We start from the raw sequence: 16,351 nt of genomic DNA, 5'->3' as shown, positions 1-16,351 counted from the left end.
TATAGTTTCTTGTGCATTTGGCAGTGTTGGGAAAGGTGACATAATTCTAAACACAGGTTCATTTTTTACTTGAGAATTGCCACTCCAATGAAAACAATTCCTGTGGGGGGAAAGCTTTCAATGCTAGTAGAAAGAAACACATTAATAGTGTAAGAATGAAAACTAACAGATATGTAAATGCACGGGCAGCAGTATGTTAAAGTGGACATGATTGGAAAGCAGACAGACCTCAGTTTTAACATTGACTCTATATTTCCTCCATGTAGGAATGATAGAAAAATTAAACTCCATAAAGCCTTAGTTCTTTATCTGTAAAATAATATCAAACATTTTTAGAGCACCTAATACTGTGTCAGACACATGGTAGGTATTGAATAAATGTGTTTTTTCCCCTTACTAAGGACTATCAAATGGGCATGGCAAGAGGTATAAGATCATGGGTCTAACGAAAAGATACGCTGAAACTATGTTACAATATGAAGCATGTGTTATAAATTCTGAAATTAGTAGCATTTCCATTGTTATTTTTTAAATTAACTGATATTCTCCATAATATAATTACATCAAGGAAATGAAGACTTTATTACAAAATGGAATATTTTGAAAGATGAAAAAAGCACAAGGTCTTTGAAGGTCTTAAATAAATTTAGAACCAAGACAGCTATTCAATATCTTTTTGCCCTTTACATATTCTTTATAGATTATTTTTAAATCCCAAAGACATATGTGGTCCTCAATCCAAACCCTGACAATCAAAAATGACAAACCGAGGAGTATGTTTCCATCCTTTCGTCCATGGTCATATAAACATTTACATATAACTTTTAATTTTTTGTTTACAACTACTTTATATATGTATGGAAACACTTGGAAAAAAACCTTCGTATCAACAGAGGTGAATCTAACAATGATAACTATATTTTAGTATCCAAACCAAGAAAGACTGCTAATAAAAATTGTGTTTGAAAGGAAATTCTAAACTGGGACTTTCCCAGGGAATCCAGGATATGTAGTCACAATAGACCAAACTCATTGCTGGTAGTTTGATAGCTTTCCAGAATGCAATTATTCCATTATTTAGTCAATACTTTCTTAACTGATGCCCACTGAGGTTGTTTCTAGATCTAGGCCACTTCAAAAGGCAAACAAAAGAAGTTATGAAATAAATACTCATTTTTTGGTAATTATTTTCCTACAGAATAGAACCCTAAAATTACATTGCTGAATCAGAGGGGTTATGCTTTACAATAAAAAAATAATATTGTCAGAGCTTATTCTAGAAACAATGTAACACTTTACACCCCCTCTAATGACATGTAAGAGTGATCATTTGTCCACAAGGAAAATCCTATAATTATATGGATTGATTTGATCCTTTCTTCTGATCAAATTATGTTTTTTGTAGTAATATTATGTTTCTTGCTGATATTTTAAATTGGTAATTATTTTTTCTAAATTGCTGGTATTCATTGTTTCATATGAATGCAAAATCATCTTACCTATTTTGTATCTAACCAGTTAGCTGGAAGTCCATAGGAAGTGCCAAAATGCTGAACAGAGCTGTATTAAATTCCACGAACATTTTGGAAAAGGTGATATTTTGTTAATCAAAGGATAAATTATATGTCTATATTTATTTGTTTTATATTATTTAATACAATTTTTATAGTTGTTTTAATATAGACTGACTGTGGTTGAGTCACTCTTCTACTTATTTTTTAAAATGTTATATTATCATGATAAGAACACTTAACATGAGATATACCCTCAACACAAATTTTTAAGTATACAATACAATATTGATGACTATAGGTAGAATGTTGTACAGCAGATCTATAGAACTTATTTATCTTGTATAACTGAAACTTTATGCCCATGGATTAGTAGGTTCCCATTTCCCATGCCTCAACCCCTTGTAACCACCATTCCACTTTTGAATTCTATAAATTTGACCATTTTAGATACCTCGTATGAGTGGTCAGGTTTGGGTATTCTGTGACAGGCTTATTTCATGTAGCATAATGTTCTAAGGCTCATCTATCCTATTACACATTGCAGAATTTCCTTTTTAAGGCTGAATAGCATTCCATTTTATGTACATATTTTAATTTATTTATCTATAAATAATTTCCCAGATATTAGCTATTATGCATAATGCTGCAATTAACATGGTACTGCTAATATCTCTTTGAGATCCCAATTAAAATTCCTGTAGAAAATATCTAGAAGTGGGATGCTAGATCAAATGGTCTACTGTTAATTGTTTAAGGGACGTCCATACTGTTTTCCATAGTGGCTACACCAATTTGTGCTCCCAACAACAGGGTGCAAAAAGTCCAGTTTCTCCACATCCTTGTCAACACTTTTCTTTTGTGTTTTTTAAATATAAGCAATGCTAATAGGTATGAGGTAATATTTCATTGTGGTTTTGATTTGCATTTTCCTGATGATTAGTGGCATTGGACGTTTTAAAAATACACGTGTTGGCCATTTGTATGTCTTTTTTAGAGAAATGTATATTCAAGTCTTTATCCTATTTTTAAATTGGGCTATTATTTTTAGCTATTGAATTGGAATATTGTTTTATATATTTTGGAGATTAACCTTTTATCAGATGCACAGTTTCCAATATTTTCTCCCATTCTATAGGTTGCCTTTGCACTGGTGATTGGTTCCTTTGCTGTGCAAACGTTTTCTAGTTTGATGTAGTCCCACTGGTTTATTTTTGTTTTTGTTACCTGTGCTTTTGGTGTCACATCTATTAAGTCATTGCCAAGACAAATGCGAAAATATTTTTCTGTATGTATTCTTCTAAGAGTTTTACATTACAATTCTTACATTTATGTCTTTAGTCCATTTTTAGTTGATTATTAAGTGCAGTGCAAGATAAGGGTCCAATTTTATTCTTGAATGTGGATATCCAATTTTTCAATGCTATTTTTGTAGAGATTAAATTAGTAAAACAACTCCATCTACAACAGCACTAAAATAAAATAAAATAAAATAAAATAAAATACTTAGAATAAACATAGCTAAGAAGGTAAAAGACTTGTTTACTGAAAACTACAAAACACCAAATAAAGAAATTAAAGAACACAAACAAATGCAAAGACATCTCATGTTCACAGATTGGAAGATAATATTATAAAAATGTCCCTATTACCCAATGAGACCTATAGAGTCAATAAAATTTCTATTAAAATCCTAAAGGTTTTTTTTTTTCAGAAATAGACAAAACAATTTTATATTTCATATGGAACCATAAAAGATTACAAATAACCAAATCAATCTGGAGAAAGAAGGATGAAGTTGGAAACATCATACCACCTGCTTTCAAAATACCTTACAAAGCTACAGTAATCAAAACAGTATGGTATTGTATAAAGGCAATCATATAGACTAATAGAACACAATATAAAATACAGAAATAAATCCATGTATATATGATCAACTGATATTCAACAAAGGTGCCATGAACACTCTTATTTTCAACTATTATCATTTCCATTTCTAACTGTATATACTATTTCTACATACATTTCTAACTGTAATTAGATATACATTTCCAACTGTAATACTATTTAGCTAGAGAAGCTATTACATTTTGCATTTCTATCTTGACATTTGGCATTTTAATATTATTAGTATTAGTACAAGTTATTAAATTATATTAATCATTTAGCTAGTAATAAATATTCTTGTTTGTGTATGTAATTATAATAAGCAAATACAGATATTTGGTTCTTTTTTCTAAGTTTATCCTTACTAGTTTATATTATTGTCTTGCATTATCTAAAATCTCCCAAGTGGTACCAGTGGATGAGGTCAGACATTTTTGTCCTAATCTAGATTTTACCACTTAGTAGATGTTTCTAATTTGTTTCTGGTAAATCATTTGGTCACATTTAAGTATTTTTTGTGTATTTTCCTTTTACTCAGAATTTTTCTGAGGATTTGCTACTAAGCTCTAGATAATGTATTACACCTGTGTTTCTATAATTCTACTTCACCTCCCTTATTTTTTTAGAAAATTATTGCATTCTTTATATATAAAACAGATTCTATCAATGTAATTTTACAAATATTATAAATGTGCTTCTTTAAAAAAACTTTGTTGGTATCTGACAGTGCAATAATATTTCATTATTAATTTAATTTGCACTTTTATGACCATTATATTATTTACTAATGTTTCTCTTTTATTTTTTCATAAAAAATGAATGCAATTCTCTAGTCATCAAGATCTATTTCTCATGGATATTTTTATGTAAATTAAACATACAAATATCAACACTTAGTATTGCATATGAGCCAGAATAGTTGGGTTACAAGATGTGCTCTAATAGTGGTTAGACATGTGTCCTCAAGTAAATTATTTCTTCTTTCTAAGGTTCTGATTTTTAATCTATAAAATAGGAAGCTTGAGTAACAGCATGGGATCTGGACAGAATTGGGTCTGAATTCTGGCTCCGACACTTACAAATTTCTATGTATTTGTGCAAGTTACTTATGCTTTATAAGCTTTTGTTGCCTTACCTATAAAATGGGTTTAATAAACTTAACTAAAATTTTCATTAAGATGAAATGAAATGATGCAGAAAAACACTTTAATATAGTAAATAATCGCTGCTTTAGCTATTAAATTAAGGTAAAGATTTCTATGAAAGTACCCAAATATAGAACTCTATGAATACATATGTCCAAATGTGTTCCAAGCATATTACTATGTGGTTTCACATCTGTCAGGATATTTTTAGAAGATAATTAATTTTAGGCCAGTTTTTACTGTCCAAAAAGTTAGTATGTGTCATGGGCTGAATGATTATGTCCCTCAAAAATTCATAGGTTGAAATCCTAACCTCCAATGTGATGGTATTAGTAGGTTTCTTTTGGCAAGTAATTAGGTGCTGAAGGTCGAGCTCTCACAAATTAGTACCCTTATAAGAGCTTGCTCTCTATTCTCAGCCATGTGAGAATACAAGGAGAAGACAGCTATTTTTGCAAACCAGGGATGTACCCTCACTAGACACCAGATCAGCCAGGGACTTCATCTTGGACTTCTTACCCTCCAAAACTATGGGAAAATAAACGTTTGTTGTTTAAGCCACCCAGCCCATGGTAATGCACTGAAGCAGTGTGAACTGAGAGCTCATCTAAACTATATTTCCTTTATAGTCACAATCTACAGTAAGTGATAGAACACGCTGCTGAATCTTTGAACTAAAAAGTTCATCTCTGCTTTTATTTGATGTTATAATCCTTCATATTGCATAATTTTTAAATTTGCTAATCAACATAATTAAATATTAGCCTATTAAATTTTTATCACAGAAAGTACAATTCTTCCTGCAAGAAATCTATTTCTCTTTTATCAATATAGTCTGAGTAAATCCAAGGCCTGAAAAAATACAGACATGGGATCTTGAATATATTTTCCAAATGCATATCAGGAAAGTATTTAGTGACAGAATTCAGTGTTCCTTTGCAAGAGAAATTGAAAACTTCAACTCAAATTTAACTTCTCATATAATGTAACTATAAGTAATTTTTGAGGATTTCATTTATGCAGACATTTTAAAAATAATAGATGAAAGTTTTATCTTGCAAGACATAAGGAATTTCATTCATTTCTTTGAAGCTTTGGAATGGTTTCTATACCAATATTCCAATCTAATAACTTTGATTCAGTTCCTATGATAGCCTAAGAAAATAGAATCTGTGTGATACCCAAACTAGATATAAAAACTTATAAGGAATGCTATGCTTTTGGAAAAGATGGTCATTGTAAACTTTCTCAGTAAATTCACTGATACATTTATCTACAGATATTTCTAAGCCTTGTTCTATTAAGTCTTGGTGGGCATTTATCTAATATAGTTTACAAAAGTTAATTTTGATTATCGGTTTGTCTAACTTTTTGCTTTATCTTTGAAATGTGCTAAATTCTACTTACCTCCCTATGTGTTAACAGACAGCACACAGCTTACCCTATGACATTTGTTAAGTTCCTGGAAATTTGTAACTAAACTATCAGCTGTTTTTAAAAACAACGTTGTCAGAGGATTGTGAAAGTGCATTAATTAAAAAACTAAGAGCTGAATTCATGTACATATGTCCTTATAATACCATTCAAAAACCATATTAAAACTTAGATGCAATAGCATATACCTTCTTTATGCACATATATTTTCATTTCTAAATGTACTGTATAATTATTTTTGAGTGGAAGATTTCTAAATGTTAAGAACAAAAGAATAATCACAAAAAGCATATTTATTTTATGTTCTAATCCAGAAATCATTACTTTTTTTGAGAACTCCTCAGAAAACCTTGAGTTTGTGCCAGTTGTATGACTCAGTGTAGCACTTGGTAGTTGCTATAACAAACTAAAATCTTGGTTGCCTAATTCAACAAATGTTTATTTGTCACTTACACAAAGTCCAATACAGATGTTTCTAGCTAAGCTATTTTTCTGAGCAATTCAATCCAAGAAAAGAATTCCAAGGTCTAGGTTGTCATCATCATATGATTCTGCTATTTTGGAGTACTTCATTTCCAGACAGTGAGTGAGATCATAGAAAAATCATATATTTCATGGCCAGGCAATAATATGTTCCCTCTATTCTGTTAACCAGAGCCAGTTACATGGCTCCAATCTAACTGCAAGAGAGGCTGGGAAGTTTAACGTGCCTCGGTACTGATGAAGACAAAAGTGGGAGTTGTTCAGTCCCTAATCTTTTCCATACAAGGTGTACCAGTCTAGAACCCTTTTGAGCATGTAAAAATTGGCAATGAAAATGAAAATCCTCAGTAATAGTTTGTTATACTAAAGTTATCCTTATTAGGATCTTGGTTTAAGGAACTGTATCTTAAATGTGGTATTTTTTTTATCATTTGTGCATAACTCTGTGAATTTTATCAAATTTCTTAGGAAACACATTTTATTTTATTACAGCCATCCTAAAAATTGAGTAAAAATCAAAATTTAGCAATCCACCACGATTTGATATCAGAAATACCCAAGAAAAACACTATTGCACAGTAACAGACAGATGAAGTGCACAGTAAATATTCACCGTTATGATTATATTCCAGTGGTTATGCTTCATATTGGAAATAGCTGTCATGTACATGTTGACGGGGCACATTATTGCCTACATTCTGATTTTCTTTTTTTATGAATTATTTTGTAAGGAATTTTTTAGGGGATTAGTTTTGCCAAATAATATAATCAACCAAAAGAGAGAAATGTATATACTATAAAAGCCTAGTTGGAATTACCAGTAGCTGCAACACTGAATTCATCAGATGCAAACTGTTGTAGTTTCTAACAATTAAGCAACGTTTTGCAATACAAATATGAAAATTCATCAGGAAATATGTGATAACAAGTTTATAAAATTACATTTGTATAGGCATAGACTTGGGTTCTATCTAAAAATATTGAAGTTTAAGGTTTACACAGAAAGTTGGCCTGAAATTTCATATAAACTTATCCTAAAAATACACATATTTTTAAATATAACATTTGGTTGTTTTGAACTTGATATCTGACTAATATTGTTTGCTAAACCAGTTAGGCTTTCTGGCCTGAATTGGCAATTTCCTATAAGCTAACATTTATTATAATTTTCTTTCATCTACAGATAATTAGAATTTTGGAGCATACAAAGTATTTGCTAAGTGAAGATACACAACCTATAACTTTATATAGCTGTCATCTAAAGTCCTTGCTGAAAAACCAATTACATTTAAGGCATCATAATTACAAGAGTGTAAAATCAAAATCTGTGAATGTTAAGAATTAAAACCGAACTAATTATTGGTCTCAAAATGTTTCATGTTTAGGTAAGTGAGAGATGCATCAAGGGCTTGTGATAATGCCTTAAAAAAATTCTGCCTAGCAGCACTCCAAAACATGTTACTTGCAGTTAGGGTCAACAATACATTTCGATATTGCCTAAGTGATCAGTGGCATCACCATTAAACTAATACTTCTATAATTCTGGGTCAGTTGAAGTATCATTGGTCATTAATCATCATTTTCAGAAAAGTCCACTTTTCAATAACATTTGCTTTTTTTCTTGAGAGAAAAATATGAGCCAATAATTAAACCCACAACTTCCAATTTAAAAATATGTAAGCTCAGCCTTTATTTATTACTGGAAGAATTCATCCATCCGAATACTTGATACAGTCGTAATTTTTAAAAGTACACATAAAGTATGTAGAATAAAAAGTTATAATCTAACTACTGTAATAAACAATATCACTTAAGTATTAATTAAAACTAATTAAAGTAACAAATGTAAGGTAGGCAGAAAAAGGAAGAAAATAATCACATGAGTTTACTCAGGTAAAGGAAGCTACCACAGTTATATGCAAAGTTGACATTGCTCATCCTGGAACCCAAAAAAAGTGGAAAATACCATGGCTTATACCATCTATAAAAAGGAAACATAACTTACATACAGAAATAAATTTGTTCTAGATATCTAGTGAAAATTTGGCATATATGAGGTGATTGAACCTAAATTATTAATAATTTTGCCACATAAAAGTTTGAGAATTTTAATAATCATTGATAGGTAAGAGCATCAGAAAAAAGGTCACTTAAAGACACATGCACACGTATGTTTATTGCAGCACTATTCACAATAGCAAAGACTTGGAATCAACCCAAATGTCCATCAGTGACAGACTGGATTAAGAAAATGTGGCACATATACACCATGGAATACTATGCAGCTATAAAAAAGGATGAGTTTGTGTCCTTTGTAGGGATATGGATGCAGCTGGAAACCATCATTCTTAGCAAACTATCACAAGAACAGAAAACCAAACACCGCATGTTCTCACTCATAGGTGGAAACTGAACAATGAGATCACTTGGACTCGGGAAGGGGAACATCACACACCGGGGCCTATCATGGGGAGGGGGGAGGGGGGAGGGATTGCATTGGGAGTTATACCTGATGTAAATGACGAGTTGATGGGTGCTGACGAGTTGATGGGTGCAGCACAGCAACATGGCACAAGTATACATATGTAACAAACCTGCACGTTATGCACATGTACCCTAGAACTTAAAGTATAATAATAATAATAAATAAATTTAAAAAAAAGAAAAAAGGTCACTTATTTGTGGACAAATAAAGTACTATGTAACAAAAAAGCTATTACTAGATTGACTGATTTTCAATGTCATCATTGTTTATAATAGCATAGATTCTTTTCTACCTATCATAATCTTCTAAGAACTCAATCTTGAAGACAGTGTTTATGGTGACTCTAAAACAGAAAATCAACCCAGAGTTTCTGAAGAAATTTGGAAATCAGTGGATTGTGAACAAATATTATAAAATATTTACTATTTATCAAGTGAGGAACCAGAAATAATGACAGAAAACTAGCATTTGATGGGAAACATCAGCGTATAGATTTAAGAACCTCAGAAAAATGACAAGTAGGATAAACTAAAAGATATCTACAACAGGACCATCACAAATTGTCAAAAAACAAAAACAAAATCTTGAAAGCAGCACTAGAAAAGTGACAAATCATCCACAAATGATACTCAATGGTATTAACAGCAATTTCTCATTAGAAACTATAGTGGCCAGAAGGAGGAGGAATAACATGCTCAAAGTGCTGAAAGAAAAAGACTATCAGCCAAGAATTCTAAATCTAACAAAACTAATCTTCAAACATGAAAAAGAAATAAAGAAGTTTCCAGATAAATAAAGACTGAGAGAACTTGTCACCTGCAGAGTTGCTGTACGAGAAATAAGATCTTCAGACTGAAACTGAAGGACAGTATGTGGTAATTCAGTTCCACATGAAAAATAAAGAGCATGAGCAGAGGTAATTACATGGGTAAGTATAAAACACAGTATAACTGTATATTGTAACTCTTTTCAATCTCAAGAAAGAACATAGGTGACTCAAACAGCATGTGGGGAATGGTAGAATTGACCTAGGAAACCAAATCTTACACTTGAGTTCAAGGATTCTTAGCTATATCAATGTAATGAATCCTAGTCAAAGAAAAATATGGTTCCTTCCTAAATACATGTGAACATTGAAGCCCATTATTAAATATTATTTAGCCAAAAATCTAGCCAAAATTTATACAATTATGGCTAAAATATATGGAATAAAATAACTACCTGAGGATAATGGATTAGAAAGATGATTGAGTTATCAGCTAAACTATTAGTAAAGTATAGCCATTGTAATATGGATCCTGGAGACAGAGTGTTAGGGTTTGATTCCTGGTTGCAACTCTTAATAGCTCTGTAATATTAAGCAAGTCATGAGAAGGAAAAGAGGGAGGGGAGGGAAGCCGAATCTGTCATTTGGAAGCTGGCCTGGCATGTTCAGTTGGCCACATAATTCTCCTATGGCAGATTTGCACAGAATGTAACCCTCCGATATGCTGTCCATAAGCACAAAATGAGACAAGCAAGTCATTTCATAATTTTGTCTAAGCACAGACAAAAGCAAAGTCAGCTTGACACCTACAAAAATACTAAATATCCATCTTTTGGCTAATATAGAGGTGCTATCTCTCTCTCTCTCTCTCGCTATCTCTCTCTCTCTCTGTCTCTGTCTCCCTCTCTTTTTGAGATAGGTTTATGTTCTGTCACCCAGGCTGGAGTGAAGTGGCTGAATCATAGCTCAGTGCAGCCTCAAACTCCTGGTTCAAGGGATCCTCCTGCCTTAGTCCACCAAGTAGCCGGGACTGCAGGTGTGAGGCAGCATGCCCAGCTAACTTTTTACTATTTTTTTAGAGACAGGGTCTCACTATGTTGCCCAGTCTGTTCTCCATCTCGTGGCCTCAAACAATTCTCACCTCAGCCTCCTAAAATGTTGGAATTACAGGTATGAGCTGCCACGCCCAATCTACTTCTTTATTAATTACATACTTATCTTCACTCTAGTCTGCCCTTTCAAAACTTAAGATTTATTGAGGTATATTGCTTTTTGACAGCATTCAATCGAGAACAAATTTCTACTTTCTTAGACTACTCCCCAAGTCACCCAACTAAAACCCAAATTCTATAACATGCTCTTGTTTTTGTTTTTTTGTTTTTTGTTTTTTTAGATGGAGTCTCGCTCTGTCACCCAGGCTGGGGTGCAATGGTGTAATCTAGGCTCACTGCAACCTCCGCCTCCTGGGTTCAAGTGATTCTCCTGCCTCAGCCTCCTGAGTAGCCGGGACTACAGGTGCATGCCACCATGCCCAGCTAATTTTTGTCTTTTTAGTTGAGATGGGGTTTCACTATGTTGGCAATCAAACTCCTGACCTCATGATCTTCCTGCCTCTGCCTCCCAAAGTGCGGGGTTATAGGTGTGAGCCACCACGTCCGGCCAACATATTCTTTTAATGTCCTTTTGCTGAGACAATCTATGGTTCCCCATAGTGTATGTTCTCTCTCATCCCAGTGAGTAACAAACCCAATTCAGTCAACCACAGAAGTATCCCTCATGACCTTTGGATAGACAGCATTGATATCACTTAACCTTTCTATACTTTATTCTCCTGATCTACAAAGTAGGGCCATTAAATGCACATTTCTCAATGGGTTGTTGTGAACATTTGATTAGATAAAACATATAAAGTATGTAGAATAATGTGTGGAACACAGTGAATACTCCAAGGTAATTAAAAAGTGGGAGAATCAGCTCAGAATCCAAGGCAGTACATCTCATAACAAGGTACCAATTTTTTTTAATAGATGTGGAGAAGCAGAAATGCACATTGAAAGTATAAAAATGTTGAGAATAGAGATTAATAGAAGATTTTTGAAGCAGATTTCTCTGAAGAGTCTGTTCTAAGCCTCACCATCTGCAAGGGGATATAATGAGAAATATCTCTTCATCACCTCAACTGAAAGAGGGGATCTTCAAAAAGCCCACCTGAAGAGCTTTATATACATTCTGAGAAGTTAAAAACCACGGTAGAGTACACTATTGTCTGACTAGACCTTGTAAAGGTAAGAGACAAGCTAGTTGACAGTTGACAAACAAGCTACATAAGTGGCTGCCCAGAAATTGGACTGTCCTCTCAAAGTTTGTGAAGACAAAGAATATAGGAGTGTCTTCCTATGTAGACTTTCCGATGTAGGCCACATATAATCTCATGTGTAAAATACAGCCAGGATAAAGTCCCACTGGTATTATATTAGTGAGAGAGGAGGCTGAGAGTGAAGTACCCTCAGCAGAGGAAATCTGAAATTATCTCTGGATTCCCAGGGAGGAAAATGTACTACCTTATTAAGGAATTACAGGCGAATATTCCCCAACATTAAGGGATATCCAAAACTCTTTGAAGGTGCTCACTAAAAAGGCTTAGCTTGAAACAACTGTCAAACACATAGTGAAAAAACAGTTTATAACAGTAACGATTAAGAACATTTTCCCTTCCTTTCTTATTTGTTTGCCATCCTCTTCTCCCCAGTATCCCATGCTGCCTCCTAGCAGAGAAATCAGAAATCAGAACCATAAATAGAAAGGCAGTGGAAAGCAGAGATACCTGTCATGCTCTCCGTACCCACTGCTGACCTCCAGCACTGTGGTAGCAGAGTTCTAAAGTGGCCCCCATGACCTTCAGCCCATGGTGTTATTCTTGTGATTATGTTATATTATACAGTACAGGGATTTTGCAGATGCAATTAAGGATTCTAACCAGTTAACCTTACAATGGGCAGGTTATCTGGGTGGGCCTAGCCCAATCACATGAATTCTTTAAACACAAAGAGTTTTCTTCAGCTGGCAGGGAAGAGAAAGATTCAAAATGAGAGAGAAGGTGAACAGAAGGAATTCTTCATTGCTGAGATGCAGAGGGCCAGATGGATGGAGCAGCCTCTGATGGCTGAGAGTGACCCTCAAGTAACAACCAGCAAGAAAACAGGGATTTCAGTTCTGCAGCTGCAAGGAAATGAAATCTACCAATTTGAATGGACTTGGAGGTGAACTCTTCTCCACAGCCCTAAAATTAGATCACAGCTTGGCCAACACTTTGATTTTAGCCATGTGAAACTCTAAGAATAGAACCCAGTTGAACCAGCCCAGACATCTGACCTACAAAACTGTGAGATGATAAATGAGTATTGTTTAAAGCTGCTAAATTTATGGTAATTTGTTATGTAGCAAAAGGAAATTAATACACACATATAGCTGGCCTATCAACCTACAATGAAGTCTGGATACTGGCTTCTTACCAGGCTAGATTTATTATTATCCCAACTGAGAATATTTGGCAACTAAAAATGATTTATAGGGCATTTTATAACTTAAGAGTGATCATAAAATCATTACATCGAGTTTTCAAAGGGCAGGAAAAGAACTTCTCCAACTGAACAAATAATAAAGAATGTGGGAGACATTATAAAATTCCTTTGTAAATGCTTCCTGTGAGTTGTAATTGTTCAGCAAACCAATTATTTATTGGAAATCTAATAATTGCTTCTGGTTATATTTTAATAGAGGCATGCACAAACCCATATTAATGTTAATTTTAAAATCTACGACAGGAAAACAAAGTTACTATATTGAAATTTTTAATCTAAATACATCAAAATTGTGTGAGATTATTGTTACCAATAACAAATAACCCTACTTACAAGTGGACCTTATTGTTAGACATGGCATGGCAATGTAAACATAGAACCTTTGAATCAATGAATATAAAATTCACAAAGGATCACATTTTACAGTGGAACAAGTGGTTTCAAGTATAGCAAATCTGAAAATGAAAACATGATATTCAACATTTTACTGATTTTTTTATGGGCTAAAATCAACTCTGCCATCTTCAAGTTAAAATGGTTTAACTACACATCTGACAAAGGTCTAATATCTAGAATCTATAAGTAACTTAAACAAATGTACAAGCAAAAAACAAACAACACCATCAAAAACTGAGCAAAAGACATAAACAGACACTTTAACATACACACGGTCAACAAGCATACGATAAAAAGCACAATATCACTAATAATTAGAGAAAAGAAAATCAAAACCTCAACAAGATGTCATCTCACACCAGTCAGAATAGCATTTTGACTGAATTACTAGAAAGTAAAAAAATAACAGATGCTGGTGAGGTTGTGGAGAAAAAGGAACACTTTTACACTGTTGGTGCAAGTATAAATTAGGTTCAACCATTATAAAAAGCAGTGTGGCAATCCCTCAAAGACTTAAAACAAGAACTACCATTTGATCCAGCAATCTCAACACTGGGTATATACCGAGAAGAATATAAATAGTTCTATTATACAGACACATGCACAGCGATGTTCATTGCAACAGTGTTCATAGTAGCAAAGACATGGAATCAACCTAAATGCCCATCAACAATAGACTGGATAAAGAAAATGTGATACATATATACCATGGAATACTATGGAGCCATAAAAGAGAATAAGCTCATGTCCTTTGCAGGAATGTGGATGGAACTGGAGGACATTATCCTTACAAACTAATGCAGGAACAGAAAACCAAATACTGCATGTTTTCACTTGTAAATGGGAGCTAAATAATAAGAACACATGAACACTTAAGGGAGAACAACACACACTGGGACCTATCAGAGAGGAGGAGGGTGGGAAGGGAGAGAGGATCAGGAAAAATAACTAATGGGAACTAGGCTTGATACCTAGGTGACAAAATAATCTGTACACCAAACACCTGAGTCATTTGTTTACCTATAAAACAAACTTGCATATGTACTCCTGAACATAAAAGCTAAAATATTTAAAAAATGAAAATAAAAAGATAATTTGATTTGAAAGAATTAAAAAGTAAAACAGTTTAATACCTTTGTTAGAGAAAAAAAAATATCTAAAAGCCTAACTCAAGCAAAAACATTAACTTCTTCTTACAAAACAAACAAAAACTTTACAAAGTTTATGAGTGGTCAAATACATACCGTCAGGCTAAAATATCAAGGTCAACATTATATTCTGAGTAATGTTATCTTTTCCACACATTAGGTGTGTGTGTATATACATATATATAACACACACATATAGAAACTTATAAATATATGTGATATACAATATTTTATGAGATAATCTCTCCAAGTAAAAATTAATTTTAAATGTCAGCAAGACATTCAAAATGTTTAGCTAGTTTTCTCATTAACAAAAGAGTCTAATACATCTATAAAATAACTAATGGAATAAAACAATATGTTGAGAAACAGCTTAGAAAACAACAAAAGCATTTGAGCCAGCAAATGGTTGTCAAAGATTTGTCCAAAACTTTTCATTTGTTTAAAAAAACACACAAACCCCAAATTTCCTAGGCAATACCATTCAGGACATAGGCATGGGCAAAGACTTCATGAATAAAACATGAAAAGCAATGGCAACAAAAGCCAAAATTGACAAATGGGATCTAATTAAATTAAAGAGCTTCTGAACAGCAAAACAAACTATCATCAGAGTGAACAGGCAACCTACAGAATGGGAAAAAATTTTTGCAATCTATCCATCTGACAAAGGGCTAATATACAGAAATCCACAAGGAACTTAAACAAATTCACAAGGAAAAAAAAAAACAAAAAAACAACCCCATCAAAAAGTGGGTGAAAAGTATGAACAGACACTTCACAAAAGAAGACATTTATGCAGCCAACAAACATATGAAAAAAATCTCATCATCACTGGTCATTAGAGAAATGCAAATCAAAAGTACAATAAGATACCATCTCATGCCAGTTAGAATGGTGATCATTAAAAAGTTAGGAAGCAACAGATGCTGGAGAGGATCTGGAGAAATACGAACACTTTTAAACTGTAGGTGGGAGTGTAAATTAGTTCAACCATTGTGGGAGACAGTGTGGTGATTCCTCAAGGATCTGTAACCAGAAATACCATTTGACCCAGCAATTCCATTACTGGGTATATACCCAAAGGATGATAAATCATTCTATAAAGACACATGCATGTGTATGTTTATTGTGGCACTGTTCACAATAGCAAAGACTGGGAACCAACCCAATTGATAGACTTGATAAAGAAAATGTGGCACATATATACCATGGAATACTATGTGGCCGTAAAAAAGATGAGTTCATGTCCTTTGCAGGGACATGGATGACGCTGGAAACCATCATTCTCAGTAAACTAACACAACAACAGAAAACCAGACACTTCATGTTCTCACTCAGAAGTGGGAGTTGAACAATGAGAACACATGGACACAGGGAGGGGCACATCACACACCAGGGCCTGTTGCGGGGTTGGGGGATAGAGGAGGGATAGCATTAGGAGAAATACCTAATATAAATGATGGGTTGATGGGTGCAGCACACCACCATGGGACGTGTCTATGTATGTAA

General features: G+C 33.5%; 1 protein-coding gene across 2 annotated transcripts in view; it reads right to left on the bottom strand.

Annotated features, from left to right (window-relative positions):
- Nucleotides 1-16,351, bottom strand: part of CNBD1 (cyclic nucleotide binding domain containing 1) — a 785,154-nt gene that overhangs the window by 281,498 nt on the left and 487,305 nt on the right. The window contains exon 11 of one of the 2 annotated variants that reach the window (XM_045398475.2): nucleotides 899-1,132. The exons of the other annotated variant lie outside the window; for it this stretch is intronic. Coding sequence (XP_045254410.2) covers nucleotides 1,125-1,132 — 8 coding nt within the window. The 3' untranslated portion in view covers nucleotides 899-1,124. Of the gene's footprint in view, nucleotides 1-898; nucleotides 1,133-16,351 lie in introns of those variants that run through there. 2 annotated transcript variants of the gene reach the window in all.

Source organism: Macaca fascicularis, chromosome 8 (assembly GCF_037993035.2).
Source record: "Macaca fascicularis isolate 582-1 chromosome 8, T2T-MFA8v1.1".
NCBI classification, from domain to species: domain Eukaryota; kingdom Metazoa; phylum Chordata; class Mammalia; order Primates; family Cercopithecidae; genus Macaca; species Macaca fascicularis.
The sequence above is the reverse complement of the archived record's forward strand: the minus strand, read 5'-3'. Positions and strand labels throughout refer to the sequence as shown.